We start from the raw sequence: 12,985 nt of genomic DNA on the forward strand, positions 1-12,985 counted from the left end.
AAAATGCAAACACCCCCACAGACACTGAGATGAGCAGATCAGAATCTCCCCAAATTTATGCTCAAACCCCTGATCCCCCCCCCAGTGCTTCCTTGCTCTTCCAGCATTTGTCAATGGAAGCTCTGTACAGATCATCTCCTTGGAATATCCCCCCCCCCTATTTGCCATCTGCTGCACACCTGCCTCTTTGGGGGGCACTGCAATCTCTTTCCCCTCCCCACAAGGGTGTGACATAGTGCATAGACACACACACACATGCCTTGAGGGGGCTAACAAGAGAGGGGAGAGGAGGGTGTCAGGCCTGTTGGAACTGGCCAATTCTAGCCCCACCTCTCTGCCTCTGCGAGGTAGAAATCCAAAAGTTCAAGAAGGGATGCTGTGGGTGGTGCAGGAAAGTTGCACTCTTCGAAGAGCAATCTGTTGGGTCCAGAGAACTACTGGTGGTCCCCATCAGCCCTGGGGAGAAAAGGGGGCGCATTCAGAGCCTCCCTTTGCTGGAGTAGGGAAAGATCTCGAAATACCCACAGCTTGAGCAGATTAAACATTTAGATTCAGGCTGGCCCTGATTTCTGCAGTGAATTTCTTCTGAACAAGCTGCAACCCCCTGTGAGGACCTCCTAGCAGAGATGGCCTTGGCTGATCTTCACTACACCACAGGCATGAGCAGTGGATTCAAGGTCTACATCTTGGAAGGTGAGTCCCATGCCTTGCCTCTGGCTTTAATGCAGTTTGTGTGCAACTTGCAGGGCTCCCTTTTGCAGCCACAGGGGCAGTGGGATGTAGCGGTTAAAAGGAGCACATCCCCTTTAACCTGCCTGAGTGCTGAGGCTAATGCTGTCCACGGATCCCTGTTCCTATGCAGCCGCCACCGCCTACACACCACTTGTATCCTGAGGGCATGAAAAGCAATTGAAAAATTGAAAAAGCTGTGCTGGGCCTGGGAGAGGCAACACCCTGCCTGCCCCCCCCCCATATCTCAGCTCTCCTTAGATTCTCCTCCTCAGTGGCCCACTTCACAGGGCTCTAACACTGCCTTGCTCCACACACCCCACCGATTCACCCTTAGAAGTGCGTGTTTGAGTGGAAGTATATTGGGGGAGAGAAAATTTTCCATTTTTAATTTGAATCTGCTTACAATATTTTGTTCACGCATTCACCTCCTTCTGATTTTTAAATATGCATACTTTATTTTTATTTGTTTTATAGAATTATAGGCTGCCTTTTGAAAAGGAGAACAGTTTATCCCCACCAGCTGGTGGTTCCTTTTAGATTTGCACACATTACCCTTGTCTGTGTCTATCCTGCTTCCCCCGCTGTTGTCTTCACGGTTGGAATTTGGATTGTATGCTCTCTGGGGCAGAGACTTCTGTCTTTTACAGTGATGATGGTAACGCACCATGTGCTCATCTTGACCGCAGCCCCAAAATACAAGGGGTGTTAGAATCCCCTTTGGGTGGGGGAGTGTTCTGTCTTACCTGCCTAGAGCAGGAAAAGTGGGGTTCAGTTAGGGAAAATAATGCATAGCTGAAGGGGGTCAACAAAGGGTCTCTTGGCACACTGAGACCTATCGGATGTATTGCACAGTAGCTTTCATGGACTTGAACTCACTTTGGCAGATCCAGGCAGCATTGTCATTAATGTTTCACGCATATGATGTGAAGTTGGCTCTCATCCCCACCATAAATCTGGGCAAGCGCTCTGAAACAAGCGAGAACTGGCATGAATATGGGACAAGGTGCACTGCTAATTAACTAATCCCACAACATATGAACGCAGGTCTAGAGGCACAATGCGTTCAGAAGTGGTGTCGGGTGCCACACCAGTACCTGTCTGAACAGGAACCATTAGTCAATGCCATTGTTCCACCCACTTCGAAAACAGGAAGGAGCATTCAGCCCAGACATTTCCTTTGAGGTCCAGACTTATGCACTCAGAAATGGCAAGTGGCATTGCCTATCTAGAACTGCACATAGGATGCAGATGGAGGGAACTGTGTATGTATCTGAATGGTTTGCCTTAAAAGGGATATCAGGTGTTTTTTTTTAAAAAAAAAACCAACAACAACAGGGGTGGGGAAACTGTGGCTCTCCAGATGCCATTGGAATACAGCTCCCATTATCCCGACCTTTGGTAACACTGGCAGGGGATGATGGGAGCTTGAGTCCCAACAACCTTGGGGGGGGGTACAGGTTCCTCATCCCTGTTTTAAATAAATGATGAATCAAAATGAATGAATGAAAGCCAAGTCTCCCTGCACATGGCTCAGCTAGGCTCTTTCCCCAAATGTGCTCATTTTTATGGGTATAGGATTTTTAATTTATTTTCTTATTCTTTTTTGAATGAGGGGCATTCAGAATGGGATCTGCACCCTGAGGCAGTTCAGTCCTAGGAGGGCTGTAACAAGTCCTTTTTCTGCATCTGCCCTAAGACTTAGAATGTTGCCGTTCTCAGCAATTGCTCTTCACAAGCCGCAGGTGCAGCCCAGACATGGCAAACGGGGGGGGGGGAGAAGTACTGCTGTTCAAAACTCCCCTGGTCTTTTGGAGTGGGTCTGTGGCCAAGCAAGAAGGAGGAGGAGGAGAGTTTGGATTTGACATCCCGCTTTTCACTACCCGAAGGAGTCTCAAAGCGGCTCACATTCTCCTTTCCCTTCCTCCCCCACAACAAACACTCTGTGAGATGAGTGGGGCTGAGAGACTTCAGAGAAGTGTGACTAGCCCAAGGTCACCCAGCAGCTGCATGTGGAGGAGCGGAGACGCGAACCCGGTTCACCAGATTAGGAGTCTACCGCTCTTAACCACTACACCACACTAGTCGTCAAAGGGTTCTGTGATACCTGGTGCTACTGGAAGGAAGTTTTTTAATTTTTTATTTTGTTTTGGCTATGGCAGACCAACACGGCTACCTACCTGTCATGGGAAATCAAGGTCAGCCACTTCTCTGGCATTTCCCAATGTGTTGCTCACACCTTTTTTAGATGAAAGCAGAGGTGCCCATTGCCATGTTCTGTGCCTTTTCTGTGCTCCTGTGGAATCATGGCAGGCACACACTCAAGAAAACAGATGCACACTTATAAGATGGCTGTTTTTCGTAATAAGGATCCCTGCCAGAGCCACAAAGCCTGACATTAGGATTGCACTGCTGCTGGACTCCCATTCCCCCTGACTGTTGGCCATACTGGTGGGAGCAGGAGTGCCATAGAAGAAGAAGAAGAAGAGTTTGGATTTGATATCCCGCTTTTCACTACCCGAAGGAGTCTCAAAGCGGCTAACATTCTCCTTTCCCTTCCTCCCCCACAACAAACACTCTGTGAGGTGAGTGGGGCTGAGAGACTTCAGAGAAGTGTGACTAGCCCAAGGTCACCCAGCAGCTGCATGTGGAGGAGCGGAGACGCGAACCCGGTTCCCCAGATAACGAGTCTACCGCTCTTAACCACTACACCACACTGGCTCTCGCCATAGCATTCTTTGCTCTAGAGCAGTGTTTTTCAACCACTGTTCCGCGGCACACTAGTGTGCCGCGAGATGTTGCCTGGTGTGCCGTGGGAAAAATTGAAAAATTCAAGAGAATTACTTTATATATAGTCAATATAGGCACAGAGTTAATTTTTTTAAACATTTTCTAATGGTGGTGTGCCTCGTGATTTTTTTCATGAAACAAGTGTGCCTTTGCCCAAAAAAGGTTGAAAAACACTGCTCTAGAGGCCCTTAAAGACTGACAACTGTTGCTGTCTCATGCTGAGCAATCTTTTAATCTGCCCTGCTATAAGGCAAAAATAGGGAAAAAATAATGAAAGTGAGTTAACAGGGAGGGAGAGAAACAAAATAGGAAATTCTTTCCAGTAGCACCTTAGAGACCAACTGAGTTTGTTCTTGGTATGAGCTTTCGTGTGCATGCACACTTCTTCAGAGGGGAGGGAGAGGTACAAGTCAACTAAGTCTCTCCACACCAAATAGGATGTTTAGGAACTACTTCTTATGTCAATTGCCTGCCCCCCCCCACCGGCCCATATTTCTTCCCTACACACAGGGGTGCCACCTTGAATAAAATATTGGGGGAGGGGGAGAAAGGCCCTGCCCTGCATAATCAATCACATGGTGCAGTGCATATTTTATTAGGGTGGTGAAGCCCCCTTGGCCCCTAGGAGTTGGCTCCAATGCCTGCACATTCCAGTTTAAAACATAGCTCCAGAGAAGTGAGCACAGAAAGCACAGTGTATGACGGCAGAGCAGAAGTCAAGTGTCACACAAATGTGAAATTTGGCAAGAACTTCAAATTCGGTGTTTTGAATTTGAACATGACCAATTTCTGCTTCGGAAAATCAGGTGCTGCATGACAATTTTAATATATATTACAAGCTGCACATGTGCACATTATGAGCCTAGGTCAGCTTTCAACAGTTTGATGCCCTCCAGATCTTTTAGACTGCATCTCCTGTCATTCCTGACCATTGGCCATGCTTGCTGGGGCTGATGGGAACTGGAGTCAAAAATATGTGGAGTGCTCCAGGTTGGTAAAGGAAGGAAGCTGGTCTTTTTTTTTCTTTTTTAAAGGCAACAATTTAGTGCCCAACTCAACGGTTTCCAAATGGCACCATCCTCCATAAGTGCAGCAGAGGCTGGGCCTTTAGGACAAATGCATCACTGTCCCAACAACCTCCATCTGCCTGCCCTTACTTCCACACAGCTCAGGCCACGATCCTGCCTGCCTGCCTGCTTCCCCCTCCGTAGGCTCCATGTTGCCATTATAGAAGTCAGCAGGGAGGAAGAGGTCTGAGTTGGCTCTGCTTCTCCTGGGCTCCACCTTCTCTGGGTCTCCATGCCTTCTGCCCTACCAGTCTCAAGGGCCACCAGTCACCGTTGCATCATGGGAAACCCACATTTGCAAACACAGCCACGTTAGGAAAGAACTTGCTTGCTGCCACTGTGCCGGGTCCATTTTTGCTCTCGTCTCGTGCCTAGTCCCAAACCACAGCACTCAGGGCCAGCCCCGGACATTTTGGTACCTGAGGTGAACCACAAAATGGTGCCCCCTTTTCACCAGGAAAGAAGGGAGCAGTGAAGCTCAACACCAGGAGCAACGGGGTTATCCTTGGGATCCACTGCCTCCGGGGATCTTGCTGCCTGAGGCGGTTGCCTTGCCTTGCCTTGCCCCGATGGCACCCACCCCCACCCAAGCGTGCCTCTGTCTGTCCATCCTGCTGTCAAGTTGCACTGCAAGCAAGACGTTTCGTTGGCGCTCTCTTTGCAGGTCAATCGTCTTTCGAGAACGAGCCGAGGTTCCCCCGCTTCCCAGCCCATCGCCTGCCCGTCTATGCGATCAAACGCAAGCCCAGTGTGGATGTGAGGAGCCCCGAACGAAGCTTGCATGGGCAGAGGGCTTCCAAAGTCAAGCGATCGACCTGCGGGCCTGTGGCAGCGTGAGTGACCTTGAGGACCACCAGGGGGCGCTGTAGCATAAGGGGAGGGAGGCTCGGCAATTTTAATGCAACTTTTGAAATGTTTGGGCTCCAGCCTCTGGCAACCCTTAAAACAGCCCTGTAAGGTGTGTCAGTGTCACCCTCGCCATGCTGTTCATGGCCAGCCAAGACTTGAAGAACAGAGGCCTGCTGATTTGTAGGGTTCAGAGATCCGGTTGTGCCACAATCTCCAAGCACAGCTTTGCTCTTTAGAGCTCCATGTCCCCCAGGAAAACTCACGCTTTACCAGTGAATCAGAGCAAATGGTTCTCCATAGAAAACTGCTGGTTTTGCCAGGGTAGGAGCAGAAACAATGGCTTCAAGTTGTAAGACAGGAGATTCTGACTTAACACCAGAAAGAACATTCTAACATTAAGAGCTGTTCCACAGTGGAACCGTCTCCCTCAGGAGGTGGTGGACTCACCTTCCTTGGAGGTTTCTAAGCAGAGGTTGGGTGACTTGTATGATGAACTAGTTGGGATTCCTGCCTTGCAGGGGGTTGGACTAGATGACCCTTGGGGTACCTCCCAACTCCGTGATTCTATTATTCTCTCCCAGCCCTACCTGGAGACGCTGGGGACTGAACTAGGGGCCATTGCATGCAAAACAGGTGCTGTTCATCTGAGCTATGGCATGCAATGGGGTGTCCTGTGTAACATCCACTTCCTCTAATCCCGTCAGCTCCCCGTTGTGCAAGAAGAGTGAACCCACAATGCACAGCCCAGAGGCATCTGTCACACGGCAGGGTTTCCTGTGTGCATTCTGGGCGCTCTGTGCTGGGTGCTGCCCAAGTCACAAACAGATTATTGCCACTTCCAGGTTGATGGTTGAACAGCTAAAGCTCTGAACCGGGCCTGGAAAATACCATCTGCAGTCCTGGTGGAGCTATGTGTAGAGGGAACGTTGCTAGGAGAAGACATTGCAGGAAGCAAAATGGGTGTAAAAGCGTACATATATGAACATACAGGATTTGATTTATTATAATTATGAAGACAGCTCTCTCAGTTCATTGACCAAGTATTTCGTCATGTTTTATCCAATTTGTGGAGTACTTTTGTGGAGTAGGTCACTGTTATTCCCATTTCATAGATGGGGGAAATCAGCCTTGAGTCCAGAGATCATGATTTGTCCTCACCTAGTCCATCTTTCAATGGAACTGAATACCACTACTTTTGCAAAGCATGTTTTTATTCAGAATTAATTTGCTCTAACACCTGCTTTTAGAGCTATGCAGTTGCTGGCATAAGTTAGAATCACCAATGCACTGATAAATGTGAGAGAGGCAGTGCAGCATAGTGGTTAGAGAGCTGGACTAGAACTTGAGAGACCAGGATTCAAATTCTCACTCAGCCATGAAGCTCCCTGGGGGACCTTGGGCCCATCCTATTTTCAGACTAACCTACCTCACAGGCTTGTTGTGAAGATAAAATGGACACTGTGCTCTGTAAAAGCCATGTACACTGTCTTGAGGCCCTTGGAGGAAGGGTGGCATATAAATGCAGTGTAGGAAGTAAAACAAAAGCCCTTCCTCATTCCCCGTGCTATTTTTCTAGAAAAAGAGGTGCTGGAACTCACCATACCCAATGGCACCACCTGAGTTGTGGCTGAAAAAAGCCCTGCTCATCCCCACTCTTCAGTGCAGGTAGCCATGTTGTTCTGACGCAATCGATATATATATATATATATATATATATATATATATATATGTCCAGTGGCCCCTAAGAGACCAACTAAGTTTGTTCTTAGTATAAGCTTTCTGAAGAAGTGTGCATGCACATGAAAGCTTATACCAAGAACAAACTTAGTTGGTCTCTTAGGTGCCACTCGACAATTTTTATTTTATTTTATATATATATTTCCACTCTTCAGTGGTGAGAGTATTGGACCTGAGAGACCACGGTTCAAATCCTCACTCAGCCATGAAGCTCACTAACTAGTCATCCTCAGGCCAGTCTCAGCCTCTCAGCCTAACCTGCCTCACAAAGTACCTGTAGTTGTGAAGATTAAATGGGCAGGAGGATAATCATGTTTGCCACAGTGCACTTCTTGGAGGAACAGTGGCATACAAATGTACAAACACACAACTTTATCAAATGTATTCAGAGTAGAAGACTAAATTTCTTTTGTAAATTAGGCATTAATTATATTTTCTCTAGTTAAGCCTAAAGGTGCACATATTTACAGGTATATGCATGCAAATTGTCTGGAAACGATGGTTTCCTATTTTAAAATGGTTCCAGTTCCATGGGGACCAGGTGCATTTTAAATGGGATGGAAGAGCCTTGGGCAAGTCAACAATTTCTCAGCTTCAGTCCCTCAAGTGTAGAATGAATAAGCTGTATAGACTATTTTATATTAATTGTATAAAGGTAAATGGACCCCTGACCGTTAGGTCCAGTCGTGGGTGACTCTGGGGTTGCGGTGCTCATCTTGCTTTACTGGCTGAGGGAGCCGACGTACAGCTTCTGGATCATGTGGCCAGCATGACTAAGCCGCTTCTGGCGAACCAGAAGGTATAGGTATAGGTTGTATAAGTTATGCTTATATTTAAAACAAAACTGGGGGTGGGGATGAATACAAGCTGTAGTTCTGTAGTTAAAATGACTTGCACAGTGACACCCACATGAACGGGTGGCCTCTTGAAGATGCTCTGAGCCATATTCTGAAGTCTCATCTCTCTAGATGCCACCTTCTCCTCTGCCAGTGCATGAAGACTAACAGAGGACATGGGTTTCTGCTCTCCTCCCAGTTTATGGTCACAACAACCCTGTGACCAGGCTGAGAAACAGGGACTGGTCCAAAGTCTCCCAGACAGCTTCATATGGCCACCTCCTGACGGGCAAGTTCTGGCACAGGGTCACTGCTTAGCCTGGCATCCAAGTGGCAGAGAATTGCCAAGAGATCTAGTGTGGGGTCAGGCATGCCCCCTTCCACATTGCAGACAGGGCTTAACTTCCACAGGGAAAGTGACAAAGTGCAAGACCCATGACACTCCATCCCTGGAGCGAGAGCTGGGGGTTTTGGTGGGTGAGGGGAGAGCATTTTGCACATCATTAAGGAGCAACCACTTCCTCACTGCTGTTTCCTGTGATGTGAGGCTAAGACCACAAATTCCAAAGAGAGACTCTCTAGATTATTATTATTATTAATTAGTTAATTAATCAAATGTACCTGTATATGCTGTCTTTCATCCATAGATCTCAGGGCAGTCCACAGCATGGCCATTGGCCCTCAAATATGTGGGATGTAAAATGCAGGAGCAGTCAAACACAACATTGCTAGAGTGGACATAGAAGGGGAACTCTAGGCCAGCCAGTCGGAACTCGCTTTTCCCCCTGGGCTGGGATAGACTTCCTCTGTGTAACTGGAGATGGGTGTGGTCTCACCTGGGCAGGTGAACACAAAACCACAGGGACCACACTCCATCTTCCTCTTTTGGACCACGCTCTCAAACAAGCTGTATTGCTAAGATGCTTCTAGCCAAGAGAGGACAAAGGGGCTGTTTTCCCTTATGGAACAGTGTCCTGAGTAAATGTTACTTTTACTAAGTTTAAGTCTGCCATTTGGAATCCAATTGTGAACAGATGATTTCTCGTGAGTAAACATTTTATGCTTTTATAGAAGACTGTGTATTGTCTTATTTTGAGAGGGATTAATGGGGGAAATACCAGGACATTTTAACAAACCTGAGCAAGCTATCTGCTGCGCGTGTGTTTAAAAGGGGAATGAGAACTCTGCTAATTTCTGGGATTTGTAAACACAAGTTGGAATAGGATATCTTAAACAATACCGGTATATCCCCTCCTGCATCCCAAAAACATTCCCACAAAATAGGCTGTGGCTCAGTGCAGAGCAGACTTCACGTATGGATTAATCCAGCCCTGTAATCCAGTATCCTTTGTACAGCAGCGGAGCATATGCCCACGCTGCCCAGGGCAGGGCGCGCTCCTGAGGGGGTGGAGCGTGGAGGGTGCCCTCCCAGGTGCGAGGTAGCCTCTCAGGTGCACGGAGCGGTGCATGCGCCCTGCAGCCAGGGGCGGAGTGAGCTGCCCACGGGGGCGGAGCAAGCCACTGATGGCGGGCATTTGGCATGCCGCCCACCCGCGACTCCCAAGCCTCCCCTGAGCTGTCAAAACAAAGGGGGAAGGGGGGAATGCCGCTGGCAAAGCAGCGCAACTCCCCCCCTTCCCCCGACGGCTCATGGTAGGCTTGGGTGTCGTGGGTGAGCGGCACGCCAAATGTCACCCCCCCTCTGCGGAGACACCCGGGGTGGTCCGCCCCCAACCGCACCCATCTTCCTCCACCCCTGCATTTGTATACTGAAGTGGTTTTCAACCAGTGTGCCGTGGCACCCTGGGGTGCCTTGAGTGACAGTCAGGGGTGCCGCGGGCAACACGGGCCTCAGTCCCTCTTTCCTCCCCTCTCATGCCCTCTCTTGTCTCTGCCTCCCAAAGGCTTGAGCCCTACGGGGTTCCGCAGAAAGAATGTAGTTGGTTAGGGAGCCATGGACTCAGAAAGCTTGGAAACTTCTGCTATACTGTATAGGTAACTCTCTCTCTCTCTCTCTCTCTCTCTTCAGCTCCCTGGAACAGAGGGTTCCTCCTGCTGCACAGATCCCGGTTGCTGTTCCCTGTGTCACCACATCCAGACCTGAGCCTTGCAGAGACTCTCGAGCGCTTCACCCATCCTGCCCACATAAATGCCCCCTGAGGAAGCCCCTCCTGGATCCAGCCCTCACTGTCTCCCAGTTGCAGCAGGTAAGTCCTGGCTAAGTGCTCCTTCCACCTTCGCCTTGTCGTTCCTCATCTCCCGCTCAAAACACCTCTTTCCCTGCTCTTTCAGATGCGGCCTTCAGTTATCACCTGCGCACCCCGCCGGAGCCACCCAGAGAAACCTGAAAGCACCAGCCCTGCAGTAAGTGCCCATTTCCTGTTCTCTCTCTCTCACAGTCTCTTCCCCAACCTGCTGACTAAGGATTGATGGGAGTTGTAGTCCAAGGCGCAGAGAACTAAGCTTTTCTTAGGCAGGAAGCAGGGGGTGCTTCTAATTATTTTTATTCTATTTTTGTAAAGTTGTATATTATTATTTCATGTTATAATGTATATAAAAAAGAGATGAAAATTATAAAACCAAATGACCTGTTTATCGAGCATTCATCCCGATTTGTTTGCAAGCAGATCATACAGTGTTGGATATTTAGTGAGCAGCATCCATTCTCATTTGTTTGTGGGAAGATTTAGAGGGTGGCTGCATCAAAGAAAGTGCTATCCCACACTTCCCAGGACATTTTCCTGACCTGCTACTTTCCTTCTGGCAAAAAAAATCTGATCTCTTAAGTGGGTTTGTTGTGCAAGGCCTCCCAATCAATTATAATTGGGCAGCCTGAATGACTGAACCCAACCCAAAAACAGCAGCTGCCTGGAAGTGTCCTCAGGTGACTTTTATGTCACTGTAACTGTCATGGCTTCTCCCAAAGGATTGTGGGAATTGTAGTTTGGTCACATTGCTGAGAAATCTGTGTTAGAGACCCTTAGTTTTGCCAGACCCTCAACATAACTGCATTTCCCAGGGAATTTCCAAAATTTGTATTTGAGGCCCCCTTTTACAACAGAGGGACGCGGGTGACGCTGTGGGTTAAACCACAGAGCCTAGGGCTTCCCGATCAGAAGGTTGGCGGTTCGAATCCCCACAATGGGGTGAGCTCCCGTTGCTCGGTCCCTGCTCCTGCCCACCTAGCAGTTCGAAAGCACGTCAAAGTGCAAGTACATAAATAGGTACCGCTCCGGCGGGAAGGTAAACGGCATTTCCATGCGCTGCTCTGGTTCGCCAGAAGCAGCTTTGTCATGCTGGCCACATGACCCAGAAGCTGTACGCCGGCTCCCTCAGCCAGTAACGCGAGATGAGCGCCGCAACCCCAGAGTCAGACATGACCCTTTACCTTTACCTTTACAACATAATGTCAAATATTTGTTTGGGCAGAGTACATGCAGTCCTGATTCTAATTCACACACAATTTCCATATATTTTTGCTCAGATAAGCGTGCTGTTCATTTGGAAGGCAGAGAGGGGATGGTAGAGAAGGAGCTAGAGGAGAAGTCACCCTTAGTCCCCCCGTGGAGCCCCCTTTAACCCCCCTGCTGCTCTCACAGCTGGGGGGGGGGGGTTTGAGGGTTGCCTTCCATACATCTGTTCACCACCAGATTTTCAATTCACTTACGGGAATATGAGCACAGAACCAGATGCTGGGGGGGCAGGAGAGGATGCCAGGTTATGGCTTTTTGCAGGTGTCATCAGAAACCCAGATTTCCTGACCAAACCTGTTTTTCCCCAACAGATCTCCCCATCAGACCACAGGACCATGAGCTCTGATCCTGCCCCGTCACAGAGGCTCCATGCATGGACCACGGGCTCTGTGGGGCCTTCAGCACAAGTCAGCAGAGAAGCATCTCCCAAGCAAAGAATCCAAGCTGCAGACAAGAATCCCATCCCCAGCGCTTGAAGCTCTTTGGCTTTGACATAGCAGATCCCTCCTGTGTCCCTATTGTCCAGCAATGAGGAATCCTCCAGATGTTGCTGGACTCCCGATTCCCATCAGCCTCAGGCAGGGGAGCCAGCAGGGAGAGACGATGGCAGCTGCCGTTCATTAACATCTGGAGGACCACAGGTTCCCTGCCCATCTGTATTATAAAAAGGGATGGGGTGGGACTTAGGGGTCCATCCTTGGACCCCTAAGTCCCACCCCCATCCCTTTTTATGGCCTAGTAGGTGTTCATATTCCTACACCACGTCCCTGGCTCAGTGCCCTCCTTCCCTACACCTTGTGTTCTCATTCCCCTTCTAGCCCTACAAATTGAACTGCCTTTCCTGTCTTCAAACCCATTTATGTGACAACCCCGCTGGTTCCAATGGTCCTTTAACACAAGAATTGCTCTTGCCCGGTCAGACACCACGGAGGGTCCATTCCAGTCCCATTTTGTTTTCAGCGGAAGCTGGGCAAGGTGCTCCTGGGAAGTGAAGATGGAGCAGGTGTGAAGGCAAGAGCCCTGTAGTGACCCGGGTTCCATAAGGATGATGTAGACAAAGCCTAAAATTCCAGCCTACGGTTATCTACATGCGTGATGCCGCTCTGCAGTAAAATGGGAAGGGGGGCTGAAAGAGGTTCTTGCTTTGCACAGTGACTGCAACTGGAACTGAGAACGGAAAGTCTGAAAACCTCATACACTCCAGGAGTCCAGGTGATGTGCAGCCAGCAGGTGATGGCTAGAAACTTCCCACCTTGGTTTCCCCAGTGCAAACAAGCAGATAAATTCCAAGAAAGTACAAGAAAAGAAGAAATAGTGCCCGATCCAGCACTCATAGGAGGATCCAAGAGTCACAAGTAGCCTCTGACCGAGGAACCAAACCTAAGACAAAATATGGAACCTTTCCTAAGTGGGACTCAGCCCTGAAAGTGGAGGACAGCCATTTTAAAAAACACATCATTTTATATTTCTCTAATTCATGAGTGTCAATAAAGTAGCGTTGAAC

At 48.9% G+C, this 12,985-nt stretch overlaps 1 protein-coding gene across 1 annotated transcript; it reads left to right on the forward strand.

The window, feature by feature from the left end:
• Nucleotides 1–272: 272 nt before the first annotated feature.
• LOC117061053 lies at nt 273–12,141 on the forward strand. Its single transcript, XM_033173724.1, has 5 exons — nt 273–693; nt 5,251–5,419; nt 10,038–10,215; nt 10,301–10,372; nt 11,793–12,141. The coding sequence occupies exons 1-5, from the start codon at nt 627–629 to the stop codon at nt 11,955–11,957; spliced, it is 651 nt and encodes a 216-aa protein (XP_033029615.1). The 5' UTR covers nt 273–626; the 3' UTR covers nt 11,958–12,141.
• The last annotated feature ends 844 nt before the right edge of the window (nt 12,142–12,985 follow it).

Source organism: Lacerta agilis, chromosome 16 (assembly GCF_009819535.1).
Source record: "Lacerta agilis isolate rLacAgi1 chromosome 16, rLacAgi1.pri, whole genome shotgun sequence".
Taxonomy (NCBI): Eukaryota; Metazoa; Chordata; class Lepidosauria; order Squamata; family Lacertidae; genus Lacerta; species Lacerta agilis.

Bases quoted from the DNA above. Each gene is read 5' to 3' on its own strand.
- LOC117061053 (XM_033173724.1), top strand. From the start codon at position 627: ATGGCCTTGGCTGATCTTCACTACACCACAGGCATGAGCAGTGGATTC. The intron at 5,420-10,037 runs GTGAGTGACCTT...CTCTCTCTTCAG, and splicing joins ACCTGCGGGCCTGTGGCAGC to CTCCCTGGAACAGAGGGTTC. The intron at 10,373-11,792 runs GTAAGTGCCCAT...TTTCCCCAACAG, and splicing joins CTGAAAGCACCAGCCCTGCA to ATCTCCCCATCAGACCACAG.